Source organism: Pleurodeles waltl, chromosome 4_1 (assembly GCF_031143425.1).
Source record: "Pleurodeles waltl isolate 20211129_DDA chromosome 4_1, aPleWal1.hap1.20221129, whole genome shotgun sequence".
NCBI classification, from domain to species: domain Eukaryota; kingdom Metazoa; phylum Chordata; class Amphibia; order Caudata; family Salamandridae; genus Pleurodeles; species Pleurodeles waltl.
Window position 1 is genome coordinate 401,019,581 of NC_090442.1, and position 26,256 is coordinate 401,045,836.

Here is a 26,256-nt window from a genome sequence, read left to right on the forward strand (position 1 = left end):
TTTATTATCATATATTCAGGGTCCATGCTACACTTGTGGAAAGAAGCACCTCATGCCAGCTGATCATGGAACTGCTGTGATCTGAGAGTGAGATACAGCCCTGCTGACTCTGACATCCGTCCTGCTATGGCAAATAACCTGTCCAGTGATACTGCCTTCCTACATCTAAGAGCAAGTTATGGGAATTAGACTATCCCAACTGATCTGGCAGAAGGGTACTCCCGCTATTTTCTATTTGGTATAGTGTTAAATACAGATAGGAGTGAGTAACCATTAGTTACAAATAACATGATTCAATTGTTTATATTGTTTACCATTCTCGCAATGCTGATTACAGTAACATGTCTCATCTTTCTAATAATAGCAGCTCATGCATTTCATGAAAGAATATGATCATTTCAATAAATGTTTTGAAATGCATTTTTGTATCTTTCTTGTTTTTACTTTGGAAATGCAAGAGTGACCAGACAAAAGGGTAAATCTATTCCCAGAGATTCCTTGGGAATCAAAGAGTCATGTTCGAGGTTGCCGACAACATCTATTTTCCTGATCAGTTATGGGTTTGGATGTGGCATTGTGAGCTAGCCGAAAAAACCCAACAATTACTGATTATATAGGTAGACTAAGGCCCTCATTACGACTTTGGCGGTCTTTTAGAAAGACCGCTGAAGATGCGGGCACCAGAAGACCCCCATATTACAGATACTGAAGGACTTTCGTCACAATTTGGGGAGAAATCCTTCAGCAGTCATGCTGGCGGATGTGTGCGCAGAGGCGGTTCCACAGCCATCACCGCCACACCAAAAGAACTCTGCTGATTTATGAGCAGTAATACGGCGTGATGATGTCCTGATGGCTAGGCGCTGCCGGTGGTGGAAGATCCAAGTCCCTGGTGCTGCCATGGAAGGGGAGTGGGAGGGTCAAGGAATCGAAAGAGGGTTTGGGGGAGTCATCTGTCTGCAACAGGAAAGGAATTTCCTGTTGTCGGCAGCCTTTCCGCCAGGGTTTTTGTGGAGGTCCTACTGCCGCACAAACCCTGGCGGAAAGGCAGCTCATAATACTGCAAGCGGTCTTCAGTAGACGGACATCCCAGAGGAGCTGTCCTGCGGCCTGGCTGTCCTACGGCCCTGCTGGCACTAGAGGCCAATGTGTAAACTTGTAATGTGGCGGTCTTCACTGCCGGCCTGTCGGCAGTGAGACCACCAGCATGGCCCTGGCAGTCTTCAGAATGCCAGGGTCATAAGGAGGGCCTAATTCTCTATATATTTAAGTTCTTGTTGTTATATACACAGCACTACTAATCTCAGTTGGTCTTGGTCTCCTGCTGGTTCTCAGAGCACTTTTTGGCCAAATTTTGTCTACGTCCTCAGATTTGTAAATTGACCATCTGGGCACCTTTAGCACCACAATCAAGTGCCCAGGACTGGTGGGACACCTCAGGAACTCAGGCTGGGTCAAAGTGCAGGATCAGTATGATGGGTACCTATTATGTCCCTGTGGCTCTGAGCAAGAGGCCAGTAAACTAGCCCTTCAATTCACTTCTGGGAGTCTGGGTGCAGGGAAAGATGCAGAGATCAACAGGAAGGCTGGCCTCTGAAGGTTCAAGGCTGGCTCAGGGCAGCAAAGGAGTCCTTCCAGGTATGGCAGCAGTCTTGTAGAGTGCACAGCAAGTCAAAGCAGCAGGCAGTCCTCTGAGAGTCCTTCCACAAGGCCAGTAGTAGACTGTGGGTCTGAAAGTCCTTTTTACATACCCTGGTGCCATTGTTCCAGAAGATGGGAGCAGCTTCTGGAAAGGTTTTTTGACATCCATGGAATTTCCTGATTTTCCCAGCACATGGCCCATTCAGACACACGCATTCCTCTTTTGTGTGACTGTTTGGGAGGAATATACAAAGTCTAACTTTCAAACTATGCCCAGTCATGTGACCCACGACAGGCTGCAGACACAAAGGGCTGAGGGCAGGGAGATGCCATCTTTATAAAAGTAGCATTTTCAAAATTGTAATGAAAAATACAACTTTGCAATTAAAGAGGTTTATCTTATAATTTCATAGTTGCCAAACATGAAATATCTACCTGTGCCCATTTAGGATTTATTGCTTATTAAATGCAATAAGGAATCCCCAATGTTATCCTATGGGAGGGGTAGGCCTCACAGTAGTGGAATATGAATTTAGGAGTTTTTCACTGCCAGGACATGTAAAACTTAAAAGTACTTATCCAACCTTTTAACTGCACAGCACCTCCCTATGGGCTACCTAGGACCTACCTTAGGTGTGACATATTTAATAAAAAAGGAGTGTAAGGCTTTGCAAGTGGAGTGGGCAATACATTCCACTTTAGTGGTGGAGTTGGCAGAGTTTTGGCTACTTCACATTACGCATGTAACATGGAGTTCTGGCCAAATTCCTGCAACCCCTTCATGAAGGAGTTTTTTCTTGAGTGTGGCTTACCAATAGTAAGTTGGTGAGCATGAGCAAGATTTTACATCCCTTAGCATGACTTTCTGCCACTAGGAGCTCACCCGATGAGATTTCTCCAATGTAGGCAGTTGCAGACAGTCACAACAGTTCATGGTCAGAAAACTGCCCCTTGTGTCTACAAAACCAACTTGAGAAGCAATGCCATCTGGAGCTCCGTGTGGTGAAGTGTGCGCTGAGTTTTCAGCATGGATCAAGCGCTTGGTGCTAAAAAATCAGCTTGAGCACCACAGTGTGCCTAACTTAACCTGTTCATGGAACTCTGTGGAATCTCACAGACTTTTCATGCAACTCCACAGAATTCCTTGGAGAGATACTCTGCGGGTTCTGCCCAGCCTTTGTTTGAATGCCAAGTTGATATGACAGTTTAAAACTGCATTCAGGCTACAATGGTAGGTCTGGAACATGTTTTAAGGTGCTACCTAATTAGGTGGCACAATACGTGCTGTAGACCCACTAATAGCTTTTAATTTCCAGGCCCTGGGTATATGATATACCACTCTACAAGGGAGTTATAAGTAAATTAAATATGCCAATCAGGTCTATGGCAATCAAACCATGTTTAAGGGAGTAAACTGCACTGCTTAATATGGGTAAAGAACACAAAGTCGTAAGGCCAACAAAATGAATTTCAGCAAAAAATGGGAGGTAAGTAGTCAAAATGTTTGAGGGAAGACCACACTATGGCTGACAGGTCTAATGTGTGTGCCCCTCAGCTGAAAGAGGGGGAACTACCCAACCTCCTGGGAATTCTCATCACTAAAGTGGAAGAACCTAGAGAGATCATCAGCACTGAAGTGGTCTGACCCAGGCCTGTGTTCCACCATAAAGTCAATTTCCTGTAGGGTGACGGACCACCTCAACAATTCTGGATTATCACCCCTCATTTGCACTAGCCACCATAGGGGTCTGTGGTCTATCTGAACCCAAAAGTGAGTCCCAAACAAGTATGGCCCCAGCCTCTTCAGTGCCCAGACCACAGCAAATGCTTCTCTTTCAATAACATTCCACCTCTGTTCCCTGGGGATAAACATCTTTGACATGAAAGCTACAGATTGGTCTAGGCCCTTATCACTGAGCTGTGATAGAACTATCCCATGCTATGCTTTGAGGCATCTGTTTGAATTATAAATTATTTGGGAAAGTCTGGGGCCTTGAGCACAGGGCTGTGGACATGGTCCGTTTGAGGGAGTCAAAGGCTTTCTGGCAAGCCTCTGTCCAGATCAACTTATTTTGCTGCTTCTTGGAAGTCAGCTCAGTCAATGGGATGATAATGGTGCCATACCCTTTGACAAACCTGTAATATCCTGTGAGGCCCAGGAAGTTCCTCACCTCAGTTTGAGTTTTGGGAGGCTCCCAGGCCAGAATGGCCACTATGTTAGGCTGGGTGGGGAACTGAACCTTACCCCCACCCATACAGTGTCCTAGGTACAGGACAGACCACTGCCCTATCTGGCACTTACTTGCCTTGATTCTGAGGCCTGTGTTTTGCAGGGCCAGAAGTACTTTCTGCTGGTGAAAGAGATGGTTGTTCCAGCTGCTACTGAAGACAGGTCTTGTCATCCAGATAAGAAGCACTGAAGGCCTTCATACTAGCCAAAACCTAGTTCACCAGCCTCTTCAAGGTGTCAAGGACATTTGTCAGCCCAAAAAGAATCCCTTTGAACTGAAAGTGGCCCTCTGGAGTAGAAAAGGCAAACTTCTCTTTGGCCCCTTCAGTTAGAGCAATCTGCCAGTACTCTAAAGTTCAGTAAAAGTACTCAGGAATTTGGCCGATCCTAATCAGTCGATGAACTTATCAGCTCTGGGGCTAGGGGTGAGAATCAGTTTTAATAACTGAGAGTAGCACCCTGTAGTTCACACAGAACCGGAGTTCTACAGTGGCACCCATTGTGGTAGCTTTTGGTACTAGTACCACTGGGCTGGACCAGTGGCTACTGGAGTGCTCAATCACTTCTATCTCCAACATCTTAGAGAACTCCACCTTGATGCTGGCCCTCACCTTATCAGACAGCCTGTTTTTTTTTGTTTTGACAGGGGGTCTGTCTCCAGGGTACACAATTGTGTAAATCCAGGTGTGAGGGAAAACAAAGAGACAAAGGCCCTCATTACAACTATGGCAGTCTTTTAAAAAGACCGCCGAAGCTGTGGGCGCCAGTATACCACCAGTGGTGGCAGTATATCTTGCTCCCTATTATTACTTTTCTGCTGGGCCAGCGGACGGAAACAGTGTTTCCGTCTGCTGGCCCAACAGAAAAGTCACATCAACATTGCAGCCGGCTCGTGATAGAGGTGGCGGCAATGTTGATGTGCAGCGGGTGCAGCAGCACCCATCGCGCATTTTACTGCCCGAAATTCGAGCAGTGAAATGCACGATGGGGCTGTGCCTGGGGGGCCCTGCACTGCCCATGCCAAGTGCAGGGGCAATGTAGGGGCCCCCAGGGGCACCCTGAGTCCCCCTTACCGCCAGCCTTTCCATGGCAGTGTTTAACGCCATGGAGAGGCTGGCGGTTGGGGACTCATAATCCCCAGGGCAGTGGTGCTTGCACCGCTTCCCTAGGGATTATGACCGCCAGGGTACGTTGGAGGGGCCGGCGGTATGGCCATGGCTAATGCACCATGGTCATAATAGCTGGCGGAACACTGCCAGCCTGTTGGCGGTGTTACCGCCAGCTTACCGCCGCCCGCCAGGGTCGTAATGAGGCCCAAAGTGTCCTAATAATTGGCGACAGCCCCTCTGCTGTTCTTATGTCAGGGTAGGGGAGAGGTTAATGCCATCCACTGTCCCATCTTTCTGTTTTAGTGACAAGAGGTCAGGCAGAGTTTCGCTCTCCTCCTCTCCATCATCCGACACCAGCAGCATGGTAACCTTAGACCTCTCATTGTGTGGGTTGAGAAGGTTCAAAATGAGGACCTTTAAGGGTTGTCTGGGGGTCTTGAGGTCCACCAGGTAGGTGGTCTCCCCCTTCCTCTCAACTATCTCATAAGGTCCAGTCCTGTGGTCTTGGAGGCCCTGGGCTCCACTGGCTCCATTACCCGCACTTTCTACTCAGGTTGAAATTCTACATGATCTAGTCTTACCACATCTTCAGCACCTCCTGGCAAGCCTTCAAATTCTCAGAAGATTTCTTCCAGAACTTGGCCACCTGGTTCCTCAAGGATAGCATGTAGCTAACCACATCTTGGGGGGGGGGGTTCTTGGGATTTTGCTCCCACTTCTTCTTAGGCAGGCTGAGAGGTTTCTTAACAGGGCGACCATACAGAGATTCAGAGGGGCTGAATCCAACTCCCTCCTGTGGCACCTCCCTGTAGGCAAAGAGCAGGCACGGTAAGAGGATGGCCCAATTCCACATAAGGGGGTCATTCAGGCTCATAATCATGCACTTTAGGGTCTTGTTGAATCTCGCAACAAGCCCATTTGATGTGGATGGTACGGGGTGGGGAACTTGTAAGTTACCCCACACTCCTTCCAAATTGACTGCATGTATGCAGACAAGACATTGGCAATCATGATAAACACCACTTCTTCGGGGAACCCACTCAGTGGAAATCCCCATCAGGGCCATAGCAACTGCAGGTGCAACTCTAGTCCTCAGAGGGATGGCCTCTGGGTATCTAGTGCCAGTGTCCACCAAGACCAGGATAAACCTGTTCCCTGAGGCCACCTTTGGGTCTAAGGCCCATACGATGTCAACGCTTACCCTTTAAAATGTAAAAGCGGGTGTCAACAACAGATAAGGGATGCAGGAGATCTTTCAACTTTTTCCCTGTCTCCCCACTGGCCTGGAAGGTTAGGGAGGTCCCACAGAACGCATCTGAGGAAATCTTCATCTGAGAACAAAAAAGTTGGTGGACAAACCTGGCAAAAGTCATGTCCTGCCCCAGATATCCTGCCTGGGGTATCACATGAGCCTGTAGCATTGGGATACTATCAACACACAATTTCCCCAATGCGCAGGCACCTAGGCTCACTATACAGGAGGTCATTCTCCCAGTATATAAGGTAATCTCCAGAGGTATCACCAGCTGCCATGGCTTTAGCTTGCTGCCTTATGACCTCCAGGGTTGATCACTCCCTCTGTGCCTTACAGAACTCCTCCATGATGGGTACTCCTTGTTCTGACCATCCAGCAAGCTCAGGCAGGTCACAAAGGGACGCAGTGTCCTCACCAGTGGGTCAGAGGAAACCTCCTCCGGTGCTCCATCGACCTCTACTGTGGGACATTCAGGGGATGGTTTCCTACACCCTTTCCCCTTCCCTCTCTTGGCAGCTGTCTGAGCCATTGTTCCAGGCTCCAGACCTCCTTGAATCTCCTCCTAGACAGCCATGGACCTGGTGGTCATGCAAACCCACTCAGGCAACCCTAACATTTCCAAGTGTGATTTGAGCTCCATATAAGTATATTTTAGCTTTGCATAGGCAAATGGGTTCCCCTTCTGGTATAAGTACAAATTAACCACTGGGATAAATTGAATATGTAGATGTGCAGTAATATAGTTGTTACCCTGTGCTGTGGTACTTGAGGTAGGGAGGAGCATTCTTAACCCCTTGAAGCTTTGCCTCTCTTAGGTCATGCCCAGCCCTGTATTCATCAGTGAGTATAAATACATTAACTAACAACCATCAAGCTGCTTTCAGTGTGCTCTATCATACCTTTTTGTCATTGTATAAATACTTTCCCAGTAAACATAACAATGACCGCAAAACATTACAGCATTATGCAATAGATGAAACCAGCACACATGGGGTGACTGGATGAGAGTCCTGAGACAATCAGAGATTATATATATATATCCTAAGCTCCTAAACAGTTCCTCCCACAGGGTTAAATACTATTAAGAAGTGATAATGTAATGCAGGACTATGGTAATTCCCTTGCGAAAATATGAATTGTTGGAAAGGTGGAGTAAACAAGAGATAGGTGAAAAATATAACCTGCTTGTCACTAAAGCAGTCAAGGACTAAGGGCCAAATTTACATATGGTCACAAAATACTAGTCACAAATTGCAACCAATATTTTTGCAAACACTGAAGAGTTGTTTTAGAACTGACCTAATTAGTGGAAGATCAGTTCTTAAAAATCCAATCCTTAGTGGGCTGCGATCTGACTTACCTCATGAATTTTAATGTAATAGGTAGCGAATATGATTAGAGGCCATCACAGAGATGGTGGCCTGCTGGGTTCAGCCCATTTTAAAGTTTATATACTGCCCATTGTGCTTAAAAAATGGGATGTGTTTAAAAAATAACCTTTTTTTTTTTAGAGTTTGCAGTAGACACATGAACCCCTGCCTACCCCACAAAAAACTTTTTTTAACATTTATAAAGGGGAAGAGGTCCACCATGGACTCTTTCCATTTTGCAAATATGTTACCATGCCAACGTGGGGTCGGTAACTTTTCAATAGTTTACAACCTCTATTTCAGCTCTAAACAGTTGAGGCACATGATTAGGAATCGCTAGATAGAAAAGACTTCTGTAACACACCACTTCGGCGTAGCGTTTCCATATCCATTTTTAAACCCATTTTAGGAGTCTATAAAATGATACAGACTCCTAGAATGGTTTTAGTGCATTGCAAAAAGCAAGTTAAAAACTCTAAATTGGAGAGTTGTGTCAATGAAAAAAATTGTACATCTGGTCCAAGATACTTTATAGCCAGCACTCCCTCTCACCACCTCCATTCAGTACCTGGACATCCTTTTCCTGTGTATCGACATGCTCTACAAATACACCAATCAATTTATATTGGCCAACAGAAATGTGCATCAATTTACTGACTGAGTTCTTTATTTAGAAGTTCTCTTTAACTGAGAGTGCCCATGAAACCTCTCATTCAAGCCCAAAACCTCACAATATATTAAGGCTCAAGCAGAACATTTCAATAACACATATGCAGGTCTGCCTAAAAAGTCCTGAACCGCATGTAATACACATAGAACCAATAAGCATGTTTTATCCTGAAACTCAATATCAGACTTCTCAAACAGTCTGTCATTTCCCCATCATTAATTGCTCAAATTCAGTGGTGTATGCAATATACAATCTACTTCAAGCTACAAACTGGGCTCACTAGACAGTATCTGATGTGAAGTCTATGGGGAGGACTGACAAACCTCAGATAGCAATCAAATATAAGTAAGGCAGGAGAACCCTACTATCCACTCATCACCTACTCCTCTGCCAGGGGTTGTTGTCTGAAATTACTGCAATTGATCAACAATATTTGTAGAAAGTTTTTACATGACTACAAGCAAGTAATGTATTGAACATAGTTGACTGCACAGCTGTGCAAACAAAGTTAATAAAAACTCATCAATAATACTTGTATTTTTGTGCAGATGTAGTCAGTTGCAACTAGTGATGTACAAAAATGATTTGTACTAGTATGCTAATTTTGTTTATGTTTGTGTGCATGTTTTCAATAACCTAGATGGCTTTGCAAAGCAGTAGACCAACAGCTGTCTTCCTACACGAATCCCAGAAGTCTTTGCAACATCTGACATCTCAAGAAGCAACATTTCTAGAAAACACAAGCATTGTAAATTCTCCACAAATTGGAAGCTCTCAAAGGGAAAATTTAACTCCAGTGTTTCAAACCCCTGTGAACACTAGCCAACAACCCAACCTTCACCATCTACCTGTTGCAGAACACCATGTGAATGAAACCAAGAGCCATAGCCCACAATCAGCTCAGGTCTGTGGTTATGTTATTCCACTTATAAACAACACAATTTCGTTGAAGTTGATTATGATGCTGTAACAAAAACAATAACATATTGCAAATTCCTACAGATGATAACACATTAAGACACAGTGCTTCTTTAGTTTTCTCTCTGTAATCTTGCTTTTACTTGCACATAATACTGTCTCCACTCCTCTTGGGAACCAGATGATTCCTAATATTTCCAGATCTAAGGCAAACCTTGCAAACTAAAGGCTAAACTTACATAGAAATGGAACTTGTAAGTCTTAGCCACAGAACCATGACTAAAAACATGTTCTGGCACAGTTATTACCATAGTGAAAGACTTTACAGTTACCAGGGTCAACTGTGACTCCTCCCACTTTAGGAACAGCAGCACTTGTGGTCCGATAAGATGATTTAAGAATAAACTCATATTTCTCATCTTTGTGGATGTGGGAGTCATGTGCATTAAATGAACTCTTGCTACTAAGTTCATGATACGAATGGTTCTGATCCACAGCTACAGGGTCACCTTTATTAAAATGTTTTGACTGACTGACCATTGTTTTACCCTCCCTATTTTTTTATCTTCTGTGTACCTACTGATAGCAGTGTTATAACATACATGGAGACAACTCAAGTGTTACCCCCTACCAACTTAATAAATTCGATCAGGTTAGGCCAAAAACAGTTCTAAGAGATTGTCTGCTCAATCCCTAGTACCAATTGTACAAGCAGCAGGCAATGAAACATGTATTGAGTTAAAACAGAACTAACAATTTAGAAGTAAAGAACACAACACAATAAAATTCTCAAATGGATTAGAAATTAAATCGTTAGTGCAAAAAAATACACAAAGTTTTAAGTCAAAAAGGTGCTTTCAAAAATAAAGCGCCATTGAAAAACAATAGTATGTGGTAGTCTGGGACCTAAATAAATAGACAAATTACTTAATCCCACTTTTTTCCAGTGCCTGGGATGTTCCTTCCAGTCAAACCTTTAGTCCCCTGATCCTCAGGGAAAGCGAAGTACCTGGCCTTCCTACAGCCAGGATAACTATAGGGTTCCGCCCTCTGAGCAAACTTGATGTTATGTCTCTGAAAGAGGCAAACCAGAAGCCAACCACTTTACTGTTTGTGCACAAGCAGTTCCAATCTCTGGGTGAAGGAATCAGAAGTCCTTGTTAGAATCTACCTGTTCCAGTAGGAGTCTGGAGTCCTACCTCATTCTTCCAGAATGGCTCTTTAGGTGTAGTCTTCCCAGGACCAGGAATGGGAGGTGGTGGCGAGGTGGTAGTCTTATCCAGTGCACTAGTCAGTGATTGCATAATTTACCCTGCCCGGTGATGCCTCATATCTCGCCTTATGTCAACCTCCTTTTGCTTCACATTGTATTTGTCTTAGTGTAAAATTACCAGAAGCCACTGGTTCAAAATTGTTGAAACCTTCAGCCACCAGGCCTCAATATAGCACCATAGCCACTCATATAGTTAGATGAGCTCTTCTCCCTCCATCCAGGGTCCTGCCCATTTATGTCCCCCATTGTGAAACGGGACAGGCTGGCTAGGAGTCCTCTCTGACATCTCCAACTGAAAATAAGAAGCTTTAAAACAACACATTGTCCTCCCAGGTGTATTACACCCATCTCTGAAGGGTGTTCCATAATAAGTAGCTAGTAGGTAACACCTTTGTGTTTTTAATAGACCAAGAGGTAGATTATTGTCTTCTGAGCTTGGGTCATTAACTCTCCCAGTTAAAGATGTGTATTCCATCTCTCAAAGTGGGATGAGTGGTGAATCTGATTTTAAGCCAGTTGTGGCCCAGACAACCTAAAGTACATTTTTATAAAATTACTTTTCTACGAAAGCTATAAAAATCAAAACTTCACCATTAAATCAGATCATGGAAATTAAGCGAAAACATTTAAAATGCTTTCTCCAGCATTTCCCCAGGCAGAACTGTAGAGTAAACACTTTACTCATATATAGGCCTGTCTTTTGGAAATGCAGCTGAACCTACATGGTGGAAATGTATTTCAGGCTTCGTTCACTGTAAAATCACACTTTCTAAATGTATAGTGTGCCACTTTTATATTGATGGCACCCAGCTTTGGGAGCTTATCAGGTACATGTTAGGGTTGGCTTATTAATATATAAAAGTAGGTTTGCATGCCAAAGGAACTTTCCTTGACATGTATAACTGCAATCCCTTTAAACTGCAACCCAGTCAGAGCACAGTGGTGCTCTGACAGCAATATATTTTTGTCAAGTATGTGGGGGGGTATCACTACACACTGTGGCCCGCATATGAAATTTAACTCCCATGTCATTGTTTCTATGTCATCTACTATGGCCTTACAAGAAAGTTATTCTTATCTACCTATTTAACCATATCAAGTTTGAATTCATCTTGGCAAAAATATTTATCTGTCTTAATTAATGCAACTGGTAAGTTTACAGGATCACGCTCCAACTTGAACTGCCATTGAATCATTCAGCCAAAGCATTAATCAACCAAACTTCAGCAAACTATTTCTATGCAAAAATAATTCTATGTCTTAATTAATGCTACTGGAAAGTTCACAGGGTGATGATCCAGCTTGAACTGCCTTTGAATAAATTCTGCCAAACTAAACTTCAACAAACATTCCAGTTTAAATGCTGCATACTATAAAGAATCCTGAATAACCAATACAGATTTTCTGAATGGGCCCTGTGTCTTACAATGTGAAACCAAACCATATGCAGGAGACCCAAAGTTTAGAACCAGGATATTCAGTTTTTACAAGGAACATTGGGTGCCATGTGAGAACAGAGGAAAATATGACCCACAGATATTGGTAAACCTTGGCCTAATAAGAGCCCATGTCCTAAGTGTTGTCATCATTCCAAATACATAGTATAGTACATAACTTCAGTTTTCTTCATATTGATCTTAAGATTATTTTTCCATCCAATTTTAGAGACATTTATATCTATTTGAAGCACTGGTGATGTAGCATGAAAGAATATCTCATCAGTAACTAAAAACACAGATGACGTGCTCGTCCCCAAATAAGATGAAAACATTACAGCCCTCAAATTGCTATAAAGCATTAAGAAAAGCATGTATTCTACCGCCCCTTAACTTTGCAGCTTGAATCCTAGCCTGTGATCATGTTTCTCTGTCAACATCAGCAATGATGTTTACAGACAAATGTGACCTCACTAATTTTATCCAAGCCAGTAGAGAGGTTCAAGTAAGTATATTACAGGGGCCTGCCACCAGGACCCAATGCCTGATGAGCCATAGTGACCAGTGACATTGCATTGTTTGTTGTAGATGTCCTACCTTAAATTCACTTGCACTCTTGGGCATAGTGTTATACTCTTATTCTAGGATGTATATGCACAGTCACAATATGGTCAATATCATTACGTTGTTAGATTCATCCTTGTTCATTATAAGAAACAGAAGTGAAATGTTTCTATGACAAATGGTTGGTGCCTAGCATCTCAAAATGATAGATGTGAAAACATCATCATTCAATTCCCAGCATCTTGAGTTGGCTTTAATTAAGCCATTTGACTAAGTTTAAGGGCCCACTCCCTGTAGTTTCTTAGAACTCAAGACAAGTTAGACCATCTGATTGTATCTAACAATCAGTTGGAGGGAATGATTCCACAATAAGAACCTTCAGAAGAACTATCGCTCCACTGTCTCCATATTGGAATTTACTGAAAAAGTTTCACTACACAGTAAGACTCTTGCAACAGGAAGAATTGTCTATGGGCTTTCCATCATGTTTTGGCACAAGATTCCAGAAAAAGACCATCATACTTTTTCTTTATAGTTTGATGCACAGTTTGGCAATTTAACAGTTTGAGCTCTCTTTTTTAGATGTAATATTATTTTTAGATCAGTATCCAATTGAGCTTATTTACTGTATGTCCTTATTTGCACCAATGAATCCCTTTTACATTTGAGTTTTGTGCAATATTTTGTAAGAAAATCAGGCAATTCCCAATGTTTCCCTACAATAGCAAAATCAAACTCTCCCATAAGTCAAAGCAGAAAAGATGCAGGCACACTTTTCTCATCAATTTTAATTTTCTTTGCTTTCCAGGTTTTCTGTAAAAGTAAACATGGCCAATGATGAATGCTTACTGTCAATGGTCAGGCAGGCAACCAACCTATACAGTGATATTAGAAGACAAGAAATAAACTGCAGCATTTCTACAGCTAGGAAGGTTTCAGTGCTTGCTCTTTGAAGAATGCCCAACCAATTTCTTAACGTGTGATGCTGTTATTAAAAAGTCTGTTGTTAATTGCTGTGTTGGACTCAATTGCATCCTCTCTATAGAGTCAAGTAATTCACATAGTACCCTTCCCCTCAACCCACACTCAGTAACACTAAAATCAAGCCTAACATTGTAATCGGGTCAGCCTTTTATTGCAAGAAGTGGAGGGGTGCCATACTTTACTTTCTCTCTCAGATGTATGGTTCCCTAATCATAGCTTCTGCTGACTCATTTGCCAAAGCGTTAGTGAACATTTTCTCGTAGAGAGCTCAAATAAAATGGACAAGAAAACATATAACATAACATGGATATTTTCCATCTGTTTAATAATCAGACTCGTTATTCCAGATCAACCACCAATTCATTTAGCTGTTGCTGACCCATAGCTGAGGAACTACCAAATGGAAACATAAATCCTTTTGCAGCAAACTTGCCCTATGCCTTTTCCTCACTCGAGCACTTCTCAAACTGCCAGTATAGGCAGCCAGATGTGCCTGTCATAAGACCTGGAATCATTGTCTCTACAGCAGTAACAATTCCAAACAATGGCAGAACAAATTTGGAACTGATAAAGAGTCCACCTACCCACCTTATGTTATCTCAATCAGCCCATTGCAACAATTGTGCAATAGCTTGTCTACTCCTAGAATACAACGTGAGCAGCATCAGAGAGACCATCTCACATTGCTGAACATGCTCAACATGTGGAATTCACAAAGCATTTTCCTCTGGATTTTTTCACCCCATTAAGGAACAGTAGTTGGCATCTACACTCACCAGTATAAAATCTGCCTCGCTGAATTACCCTGTGCCATTTGAAAACAAATGCTTGGCCCCAAATCATCCCACCATTGCCTTGCTTCTTCAACCTTTTGTCCCCCTCTTGTGAGGCAGTCACCAATTTTAAAGCCTGCTCTTGATTGCTCATATACCATCAGTTTCCCACCGTATTTTCTTAGTTTCAAAACCTTACAAGCCTTTTTTCCTCCACTTGAGCAGAGAGCATCCTGGGATTAGTCACGCAGGAATGCTTTCAAGATGTAACTGGACCCATCTAAGAGACCAGATCAGTCAGTCTTGCTGTTCTAAATTACCTCTGCATGGTGCCTGATGCATGCAAATGTTTCAGACCTGTTAACAGTGTTTGGTATAGCTATTGTAATCAATTAGACATATTACCAGAGTTTGGCACAGCTGTTGTTTTCTGGAAGTCTTGGCCTTGCGTGTCTTGATCTTGCATGGTTCAAATCCTTAATTGTTTTCTTTGTCCTCCCTCATCTTTGAATCAAGGAAACTAAGGGCCAGATGTAGAAAAATAGCAAATTGCGACTTGCAATTTGCGAGTCCGTGCGACTCGCAAATTGCAAGTCGCAATTTGCTATGCAGAAGGTGTCTCAGACACCTTCTGCGAGTCGCTATGGGGTCGCAAAGACCCACCTCATTAATATTAATGAGGTGGGTCGCAATTTGCGCCCCCATAGCGACTCTGGGCACTCACGGGGATGGAGGCCTGCTGGGAACAGCAGACCTCCATGTCCGTGACTGCTTTTAAATAAAGCAGTTTTTTTTTTCCAAGTGTAGCCCGTTTTCCTTAAAGGAAAACGAGCTGCACTTAGAAGAAAAAAAACGAAACCTTTAGTTTCGGATTTTTTCAGGGCAGGCAGTGGTCCCTTGGACCACTGCCTGCCCTGAAAAAATAATTTTGGGTCCAGTCACAAAGGGGAAGGGGTCCCATGGGTACCCCTTCCCGTTTGCGAGTGGGTTACCATCCACTTCAAGTGGATGGTAACTGCGACTCCATTTGCGACCGTGTACGCGGTCGCAAATGGAATTGCATACCACTGCGACTCCCAAATAGAAAGGGAACACCCTTTCCTATTTGCGACTCGGAAATGCATTTTGCGAGTCGGTTCCGACTGGCAAAATGCATTTCAGCATAGCAAACACGCATTTGCGAGTCGCCAACGGCGATTTTCGCCGTTTGCAAGTCGCGATTAGTTTGTTACATCTGGCCCTAAGTGTTTCCTTAGGCTCCTGTTTGTCACCCAACATTGTCAGCAAAGTAGAATGGTGTTAGACTTTTCATCCTTGGTGTGGTGTCCCTTAACTTTATGCCTCTGTTTCCCAGGTTGTTGATGTGTGCTGGACTCTGATTTTGCTGTTTTTGTTACTCTGGGTACTTTACCACTGCTAACCAGTGCTAAAGTGCAAGCGCTCCTTTACAAAATGTGTATGTAATTAGTATATCCATGATTGGCATATTTGATTTATTATTAAGTCCTTAGTACAGTGCACTAGTGGTGCCCAAGGCCTGTAAATCAAATGCTACTAATGGGCCTGCAGCACTGGTTGTGCCACCCACATAAGTAGCTCTGTAATCATGTCTCAAAATTGCCACCTCAGTGTCTGTGTGTGCAGTTTTAACTGTAAATTTGACTTGGCAAGTGTACCCACTTGCCAGGCCTAAACCTTCCCTTTCCTTACATGTAAGACATCCCTAAGGTAGGCCCTAGGTAGCCCCAAGGGCAGGGTGAAGTGTATGGTTAAGGTAGGACATATAGTAATATGTTTTATATGTCCTGATAGTGAAAAACTGCTAAATTCGTTTTTCACTGTTGCAAGGCCTGCCCCTCTCACAGGTTAGCATGGGGGCTACCTTTAAATCTGATTAAAGTGTAGATTCCCTTTGGGAAGTTTGGGGTCTCTGAGCTCACAATTTAAAAATACATCTTTTAAGATTGTATGTTTGAAAATGCCACTTTTAGAAAGTTAGCATTTTCTTGCTTATACCATTTCTGTGACTCTGCCTGTTTGTGGATTCCCTGTCTGGGTCAGTTTGACAGTTGGGATGTTTGCACCTCACACTAGACAGTGACACAAAGGGAGCTGGGGTGTAGTCTGCATTTCCTGATGAGCCATCTGTGCTAGGAGGGAGGTGAGGAGTGGTTACTCACACCTAAAAAGGGCTGTGCCTGCCCTCATACAATGCAGTCTACAACCCCCTGGTGAGTGCCTGGGGCCTGGCCTGGACCGGGCAGGATTTCTCATTCAAAAGAGACTTTGCTTTGAAGTAGGCCTACTTCAAAGGAGAAATTGGGTATAAGAAAGGCACCCAAAACCACAGACTTTAGAACACTTCTGGAAACCAAGAGGAACCTCTGCCTGGAGAAGAGCTGAAGAGCTGAGGAAGAAGAGCTGCCCTGCCTGTGACTGTGCTTTGTGGAGCTATCCTGCAGTTGCTGCTTCTGCCAGAGTAAGAGGGCAAAGACTGGACTTTGTGTGCCTTCCATCTTGTGATTCCAAGGGCTTGATTTAGAGCTTGCCTCCTGTTGTTTGAAGTCTCAGGGACAGCAAAGACTTCTCTCTGCCAGCACCTGGAGTCTCTGGAGAGACTCCTACTCTGCCCTGTGGTGCCCATCCAGTTCCTGGGACCCTGAAAGGAGAAGCTGGCAGCCTAAGAGGAAGAAATCCAATCACAGAACGCCGTGCGGGGAAAAGATCGACACAGCTCCGATCTGTGGCTGGAAAATAGGCGCGCTGCCGGCTTCGCGGCTGAAAATCGACGCTCGCCTGCAACGCGACCGAAGAATCGACGCACGGAGCTGGAGAAACGACGTGCAGCATTGCTGACGGAGGCTGGTGAGATCGCAACCCGCGCTGCCTGGTTTTCAGATCATCGTGCGGCTGGATTTCCAATGCAAACACCGCTGGGCGTGTAAAAACAACACAAGGCCTGCCCGGACCCAAGAGTGCTGACCGGATCGACTCATCGCTCCCCTGCAGAGAGAAGAAATGATGCACCCGACCCAACAAAAAGAGAAACAACACAAGGTCTCACTCATGAGTGAAATCGATGCATTGCAGGCCCTTTTTGATGCACACTCGCCAGTGCAGGGTTATTTTTGACGCACCCAAGGTACATTTTCACGCTAACAGTGTTAGTGTGTGTTTAAAACTACATGAGGACTCTTTTTGCATTTTTAGTGATAACTTCACTTGTGTATTGTGGATTTTTGTCGTTTTGGTCTTGCTTTGTTTAGATAAATATTCTCTATTTTTCTAAACCTGTGTTGTGTCATTTTGTAGTGTTTTCATTAAGTTACTGTGTGTGTTGGTACAAATACTTTACACCTAGCACTCTGAAGTTAAGCCTACTGCGCGTGCCAAGCCACCAAGGGGGTAAGCAGGGGTTAGCTCAGGGTGATTCTCTTTTTCCCTCACTAGAGTGAGGGTCCTTGCTTGGACAGGGGGTAACCTTCCTGCCAACCAAAGACCCCATTTCTAACAAGTGGATATGCAGAAATAGATATTAGGCAACTGTCTCAAAATAAGCATGGCCAAAAATCAAGATCATGAATGTTCAGGCTGTGGAGACCTATGAGGCCATCCTCTCCGATCTCTGGACAGAGGGGCTTGTCCTCTGCCTTCAAAAGTGAGCAAGTATCCGGAGGCAGACCTGAACTCTGACCTGTTTGTGGCTCTTCATATAGATGTGTCACCAGCTTTCTTTTGCCAGTTAAGAGTCTTCCCATGCCTCACACCTTGACTGTAAGAGCTCTGAGAAGAGCCAGGATTGATACTGCAATACACTCTACCTGGGGCCCTCCAATTTTAGCTTCACAGACCCTAGGTGATCAAGAATGTGACTGCTCTACCAGCCCTGGAACACGACTCTGTCTCTGCCTTTCCATTTCCCTGCACTCTTTACTGGCTTCTTATCAGTTATGAAATTGTGTTTAAAACCCTGTGTTTAGTCCACTGTTAACTTTCTGGTCTGTCTCCTCCCTTCATCAATGACACAATCTAGTGCTGCATCCTTTGATATTCTGTGCACTCGACAACTTGGCATTACAGAGCTCTCTTTGGTTCAAAAGTCAATAAGGGGATGCTCATGCCTTTTCATTCCTTGGCCCTATTCAGTGAAATAATGTGCCCCTCTCTTTGAAATTACCCCCAATCATTTTTGCTAACAGAAACTTCGCAAATACAGGCGCCTTTGCTTCCAAACTTATGCATAGGCTAACTTCTCAGCTAAGGTCTTTTCTATAGTTTCCACTGTCCCGTGCTAAAGCCCATATTGGTGTGTGCCTTACAAAAGACTAACCTTCCAGAGTATACCTGCAATTGAATGTTTGTGGATAAATGCGCGTACTTTCCTACAATGCTTACCACAGCCTGGTTGCCTTGGAGTTAGGGTCTGTCCAGGACCAAAGGATATCTTCCTATGTTAGAGTGCAAGTGTTTTTTCTCAGGTATAAATATGTTTTGTGCATACCATATGTCAGTATAGTGTAGTCACTCATCAATCAATAATATAGAGGTCTGCATATGTTATGCAGATGCTAAATAAGCTTGTCACTGTTTATCGTGTTGCAGTTATCAATACTGAGTTCGTGTTGTTTTACGTAGGTTTCAAATGAAAGTAATGACCAGAATGCCGTCATATTAGAGAAAATCCAGAGGTCTTTAATGATTTTGATGGAACAGAAGAAGCGTGCTCTAGAGCCCGAAAGTAGAACAATCAGTCCAACTTTCCAAGGAGATAATGAGTCTTCAAACAATAAATCTCCTGGGGAGGAACGCGCAAGCATGTCTGCTTCCGACGCCTCTCAAGAAGAACAAAGGAAACCCGATGGCCGAGCCCCGGTGAGTATTTCAAGAAACAATGGAATCTTTTAAATAACGTTTATCACTGATATGAGAAACAATAAAGGTAACAAACTACAGTCTAAAATAAATAGGAATAACATTCTTCTGCTAGGTAATACCTCTCACGTGAATGGTTGAAGCTTTCAACTGGAAGCTTTCAAATGACACACTCTGCTTATCCCCAGTCCGACCTACCAAAGCTAATGTTGGGTCTACTTTTTATTTTCTTTTTTTCAGGTACTTCGTCCAAGAACTCTACTGAATGTAGCGCCCGGATCAACATCTCAGAGTAAATTGTAACATCATAAGACGGCGGAACAGCAACCTTTCTAGATCATAGCCGATCTTCAGATACCCTTTCCCAATTTCAAGCAGGTCGAAAAACTCCCTTTTTGACTCCCTTTGATTTAAACGACTCCTCGAAGAAGATTAGGCCTGAGTATTCCTGACCAGCGAGGGCTAAGGGGGAAATAGCCACTTTGTAATAAAATAAATCTTCTAAAATAATGTCCATCATCAATTTGTAAGAGTAAAAATAAAAAGCAATGAGAACTGATATATCGGAGACCACGTTGCTGTCGTTTAAAGGCGCGACTAGGAGAAGACATGGATTGATTAGATTCCATTTGGACTGTTAGACTGTAAGGAGCCTCATTCCAAGTGCCCTGGTAGTTCAACTGGTAACTATGCCCCCTACTTCCAAATTACAGATACTAAGGTACTGGTAACTATCGATATACATAATTAACAAGCAGTGCAAGTGGAGCCTGGGGCTCCACTGACAAATGAGAAATTACCGTGGGAATCAGGAACAGGTAGGATGATCCTACTGGTAATTACTCATTCTCCCAAGGTGAATCATACAACGATTTCAGCTGCTGTTAGCAGTTGTAGTCCCCGGGTGAAATTTAATAAAGTGGAATTCCCGTGGTGCTGGTATTTTCGATTAATTGGTTATTTAATGAACATGAAAACGTACACTGACTTAGTGGCATGTCTAAGCATACAAGGAACATATATAGTGACAGCTATTACCCAAACCCACTAGTGTGTTGTCTGGCAAACTTAGATGAATACAATATCTTGGAAGGTGTGTGCATTGGTTGCATGGCCATTTCACTGTAGAACGTCCTATAGGACCTTGTGTGAGTGGTTCTACTGTGACGTTGCATGCCCTGACGGTTTTGATTGCCTGAGCCATCAGCTGCGGTCCAATCCATGCCACCATCCGTCTGAGACGCGGCTGTCATGTAGCAATGTGCATGTGTCCTGTGCTTTGTTGTGTCCTGTAAGCACAACAGCATGTGTTAACCTGAGAAAACACTACCTTCCTCCGGTCGCAAAACCTTGTGTGAGTTGGATCCTGCATTCTGTTTTTTGTTGTTGCTGGCGAACGTAAAAGATCGCAGATTCTTCGAGGTTTTTATGTATCGTGTTTGGGTTCAACTTCAAAACTCCCACTCATTGTACGCTTCTATATTTGTAGATTAAATTTAAAGACAGACAAAACATAACACCACCTCCTTTCCTTGACTGCGATGGGTGGCAGGGCGTATGTCTCCACGTCCAAAAGAAGCCGTACTGTCATACAGCAGATTCACAAAATCTTTGGATCACCTTTGTTTGAGAAGCTGGTGCAAGGGTTTGTGACAAAATGTAGGAGTCGGCCAAGACTTAAATACAATCCATTACATTACAGTTTTGAACACAAACCTTTCATCCAAGGTACATGCCAATATAAACAAGGAACTAAAATCAGCAATCATATGTCTATTTACATAAAAAATCAGACGAGCACTAGAGAGATTGAATAATAGGGAAAGAAGTAAGCAATGCTGGAAACCAGGGAGGCTCCTTTTCGCAATGGCGAAGGAACGTCGCCCCCCCCTGGCTAAGCCAGGAGATGAAAGATAAAATGATATTTAATAATCATGTTATCTGTCACCTTCTGGCTGAGCCAGCAGTGTGTTCAGGGTGGGCCGTGGCTGGGCTGTGGGAGGAGGTAGGAGCAGGGAGTGCACTATGTGCAGATGTGAGTTTGGCTGGCCATCTCAGGCCAGACAAACATACATGCGCACTTAGGTTTCTCCAACCTAGCTGTATGCACAGTCGGGCTGGAAAAACAGCACAGACCCTAAGCTTGTGTCTGAGAGGCACTCCGAGCCGTTCAGACCAATCCTGATGCTGCTTACATGCTATCTTTAGCATGTAAGCAGCTCCAGGATTGCTGGGGAACATGTTCTGTTGTCCCAGTGAATGCTGGGACACCACAAGAAGACCACAGGAGCAACGCAGCAGTAGGCGACGGCGACAACGGGGAAAAGGTACTTTTTTAATTATTATTTTTATTTATTTTTATTCCCCTATCCCCCCTCGTTCCCCCACCCCTCCCCTTGAGATTTGCAGCCTCCGCCGCTGCTGCTGGAAACCAACACAAATAATACCAATGTACAATTGTGACAGGATTGGAAGGGCCTGCTTGGGTCATTTTTTAATTCAATTTGTACGATCAATCTCTTTGCCATTTTCTACTGGCTTATTTAGGTCGAAAGGCCTTAAGCTATGCTCAGTTCCAAGTTCAACATATGGCTTAGCATTTCCTATCCGATTATGGAGCACCACAAGCTTTGCACTTGACATCAACAAACCTATGAATCTCTAGGAAGTTATCTTGCAGCTTCATGAACCTGAGATGCTCCATGTGATTTTAATGTGTGACAGATCAATACACTGAAGATCCGATCTTTGTATACAGTCTTAATTTAAAAAGAAAATCAGGAATGACCATAAAGCAAAACATGATTTCACATTAAAGATCTAGATATCAACATACTTAGAGAGTATTGAATGCATTATATCTGGGAACTTAACACAATGGAGAAGTGTTAATGCATCTGAGTTAGCTGACCAGTGATGTTACACTAGACGTAGTTCTCTGTGTTTCTCTAGCTATAACTGTAAAAAAACATTGATTCATTCATGTTCAATCAGAGATCTGTCAATAAAATTATTTTAGTGAATTGAGATCCAGTTCTCAGGATACAGGTGGTGCAGGAAAAGTTAGCCCTTCATGCACGCATACATCATATATGTTATACAATAACTCTATTTTGTTTGTGTGCACTGTATTAACTGAATAGTTTACCTGTAGTGAGGGGCACATATATAACCAAATGGTAAATAATGAATTCACTCATGCTGTACCGATCTAGTCGCTATCTTTTTTCTTCATGAAATTGACCTGACTTGTGCTTTGGCCTCAGCCACTTGAATTATTTCATAACTAATGCATTGCAAGCTTCATGGTTCTCTCTCCTCTGCAGGTGTGATATAACACTTATTAATTATAACAGGGCCTTGTTTATTGTGTGAAACTGTTAGGTAGCTAGTATAATTGGAATTTGGACATAGATGTGTAATGTGTGGAAATGAGTGACACCTTCCTCTGCTAGTCCGTCTGAACTGTTGCTAACTTCAAAGCCATGCACCTGTGTACCTCTTTGTCGGAATCTGGTAACCAGGTAAATCTACCTGCTTCCTGGACCATCTAGAGGGAGTTTATGGGAGGAAGCTTCCAGAACCTCCTACAGTGTATTAATTGTGTATTCCTTAGAATAGTTTAGCAGATAATGTCCTGACTTCACTGAGAGAAGACCTTTCTCAATTCGCCGATTTCCTCCTGCCCCGATTGCTGAGCTTCCTGCTTTAAGTCCTGTTTCTTCCTCAAGAACCTTAATTTGGTTAGTCAAATGCTGATACCTTCCTCTTTGAACTTCCTCTTGCCACATCCAATGCTTTATTTAGAATAGAGTAATTCCTTTGTGTCACCAGTCTACATTATATTTTGTGCTCTTTACAAAGTGAAATTGTGTGTCCTTTTCGTGATAATATAGACATTTAGATTTTATAATTACATTGATATTCATGCCTTTTGAATAAAATAGTTTGATAATTTGTTTGATTTGTAACCTTGCACTTAATTTGTCAATAAACCTTCATGGTTTAGATACCATACTCTCTGATATTTATGTGAAGCCACATTGGTTTCACTGCCATTAAAATGTATTGTAGATGCTACCTCCTTTTATATGCTTTCAGTTGAGAACCAAAGGTCCAAGCCGTCACTGGAGGCTCCTGTATAACAACTACACAAGAACATTGAGATATAAGAAGCTCTGCAGCATCAGAAGAATTTATGGATTTTTTATACTCTTTACCTGAGAGACAATTACTATCAGATCGAACATGGATATGGACACCTTCTGATCCATAATTATTACAAAAAGATAAGTAGGGAAGACATTGCAGACCTGAAGAAACTAGAATTCTACTGACAAGAACTCAAGAAATAAAGGGGGATGAACATATGTATAAGTCAAATATACAAAATTATTATGACAACTATTATGAAAGCACAAACCTGATGAGTGAGATTTATGATGATTCTGAATAGATTACATAATGATGTATTGCATGACTGCAGAATACATCTAAGAGAGCAGTATTTGACAAAACATTCTCATATTCAAATTTGTAGTTTGATAGAAATGGATTCATGTGTCAATACAAAAATGAAGACAATATTTAAAAATAGTACATTTAATTGAAGATTAAAAAGAGCCCTCAATAGATGTATATTTAGAAGTAATATGCATGAGCTCTCAGAGGGATAAAGGATCCTTTAGCCTTTAGTGAAAAACTAAATAATACTGGCCCACAGTCACTCATAGCCTAATTGGGTGTAGTTTTATATGCTGGTGAAGGTCACAAAAACACTTTACTTTAACCAGCGGGAAGAAGATGATTCCAGCAATGTCTCTATGATGTTAGAATGGCTTTTCATAAGATCCAAATGTGCAATTTTTGTAAGAAAAACAATATCTGGGTAGGGAAAGGATACATGGGTTTTTAAAGTTTGTTTCGTCTGGACAGGCGTCAGTGGTCCTGATTCTTTGAAATCAGTTGCAAGGGGTTCATCAGTTGATGAAACTATTCCTCTCACCCCATTCAATGCAGTTAGCTGTAAACCCTTGAACTGGTCAACAGCCTCACATTTATTTGGACCTTGGCAGACCTCCTGAGCTTCAGGTTTCTAAAGTCGTTTTCAAAGCTGGAAGGTAGTGGTCTCCAGCATGGTTGCTCCAAAGCTTCCACTGGGCCAGGTCATGAAAATAACTCCCCAGGTCTTTGAATCATCTTGGAGTGTAAAGAAGCAATCAGTGATAGGATCAGCTGTTCTTCTATTCCTCCAATAGAGAGGAACTAAGCAGTCTCGAAACAATCCCTAAAACATCCCCACACTCTACATTCCTATATTTATCACTGGTGTGGATACTTTTTTAGGAGCATACCTGATGGGACTATAATCCTCCCTACACTCAATACAGGGAAACATCCATTGTGGGTTGTGATTATGTAGCCCTCTTTAACTCTCCAGATGCAGCCACCAATAGCCACTTCATGTTGTTCCAGCACATTTTGCTGTTTACTGTGAAACATGAAGCACTGGATAGATATTCTGCAGTTGGACTCCTTTTTGAAAATAACTAGAAGATGATAGAGTTATATGATAGCAAATGCAGGGACAGCTAGCTCAGATTCACTTTCCATCACCTGTTGGCTATTTTGTACATTCTCTTGAAACTCTGGAATACTAGAGGGATTACAGAGTAGTGTGAGGTAGTATGGAGTCCTCTAGTCACAACTATGAAAACCTCAGTAATCCACTGGACCTATCTCAAGCATATAGCACTCAATACCTTGTAAGTATCACATCTAAAATATATAACTCAAATCTTATTGCAGGTTTTGGGGATGCTTGTATGTATATGGCATTTGTATAGTGCAAACCTAGCCAAAAGGCAGTGGAGCATTGTACAGGGTCAAAGTTAACAATTGTTAGGAAAGATAGCTGGATTGTGGATGGTTAATTCATTGAGATGTAGTGTTATTTAAAGAGGTGAGTCTTCAACTCTTTTCTAGCATAGAGCTGCTTTTGGGTGATCCTTATAAATAATGCAGTTGTTGTTGCAGATCCTGAGTGCATAGATGGAAAAGGCCTACAATATTGCGTTTTCTCCCTCAAGGGTTGAAGGAAGCATGGTTTCTAGCACTTTTAATATTTGATCTGTATAGACACTGGGGGAACACTGAAGTCTGGGTGACACAGGCCACATCTAAAGAGGGGGCTCGGACATGATAGTATATAATAAAAGCCCATTGAAGACAAGTCAGAATCCTCTAGGGTTGACATTACACTACCCTGGTGTATTACCTGGAAAGGTCAACACTGAGACACAGCCACGCTGGTTTGGCACACCACTTATAGGGCTTACAAGGTTATCCACACTGACTGCTCATCACAGTGGATGAAAAGTTGAATTAACATGATCTTCTCAGGACAACCATAGGGCATTGTGCACAAATGGTGGAGGACCATAGCTAGGGGAGGGACAGTGTAACTAATAAGCACAATTTCCATGCATGCAAATAGAGAATTCAGTGGCTGAGACATAACGTTTACCATGACCTAAACATACAGCGTGAGTACCTGCATTATAGAAACTGCTCAGAAGAGAAGCCCTGCCATAGGGAATGGGCTATAGCCTCGTAATCAGCACCCAGATAAAAATTTTCTGATAAATGGCTGCCAGGCAGAGGTCGGCAGAGAACAGCTTGCAGCTATAAGAATCATAACAGCCTAGGGAAAATGATACTGCGCCTTGGTGCTCACTCGGAAAGAGACATCTGACCTTGTATGGGGAATTTGTCCGGTAGATATCTAATAGACTAATAGGTCACCTTTTGATTTATGCTGAATTCCAAACCATCTAAGCTAATGCCCTTGCAAGACATTGTCAGAGGGGCTTTGCAATCAACCAGTAAGTCTAGCACAGTGACACACACCACACTAGCCATGACCCTTAAGGAAGTTACAAACATCAGCTCGAAATTCATAGCATTCGATACTACAGTGACAGAAATGGTAACTGATATTAACCCTCTTAAATCTGACCTCCTGCACATGCACTTTCGATCGGATACCACCAACAAGCCATTAGATAATTTGGATAGTAGTTTATCCTCCAAAAGACTGGGGCATATATATAGTCAGGATACAGAGGAAGGACCATTTACATAGAGATAATGTCCAGCTAA

At 42.8% G+C, this 26,256-nt stretch overlaps 1 protein-coding gene across 4 annotated transcripts in view; it reads left to right on the top strand.

The window, feature by feature from the left end:
• The window catches only part of LOC138287794 (uncharacterized), a 560,811-nt gene extending 541,157 nt beyond the window's left edge, over positions 1-19,654 (top strand). For 3 of the 4 annotated variants that reach the window (XM_069228627.1, XM_069228629.1, XM_069228628.1), the window contains exons 9-11: positions 8,916-9,179; positions 18,859-19,095; positions 19,336-19,654. In XM_069228627.1, coding sequence (XP_069084728.1) covers positions 8,916-9,179; positions 18,859-19,095; positions 19,336-19,398 — 564 coding nt within the window. In that variant the 3' untranslated portion in view covers positions 19,399-19,654. The remainder of the gene's footprint in view (positions 1-8,915; positions 9,180-18,858; positions 19,096-19,335) is intronic. The other variant, XM_069228630.1, reaches the window with a different exon arrangement.
• Positions 19,655-26,256: the final 6,602 nt, after the last annotated feature.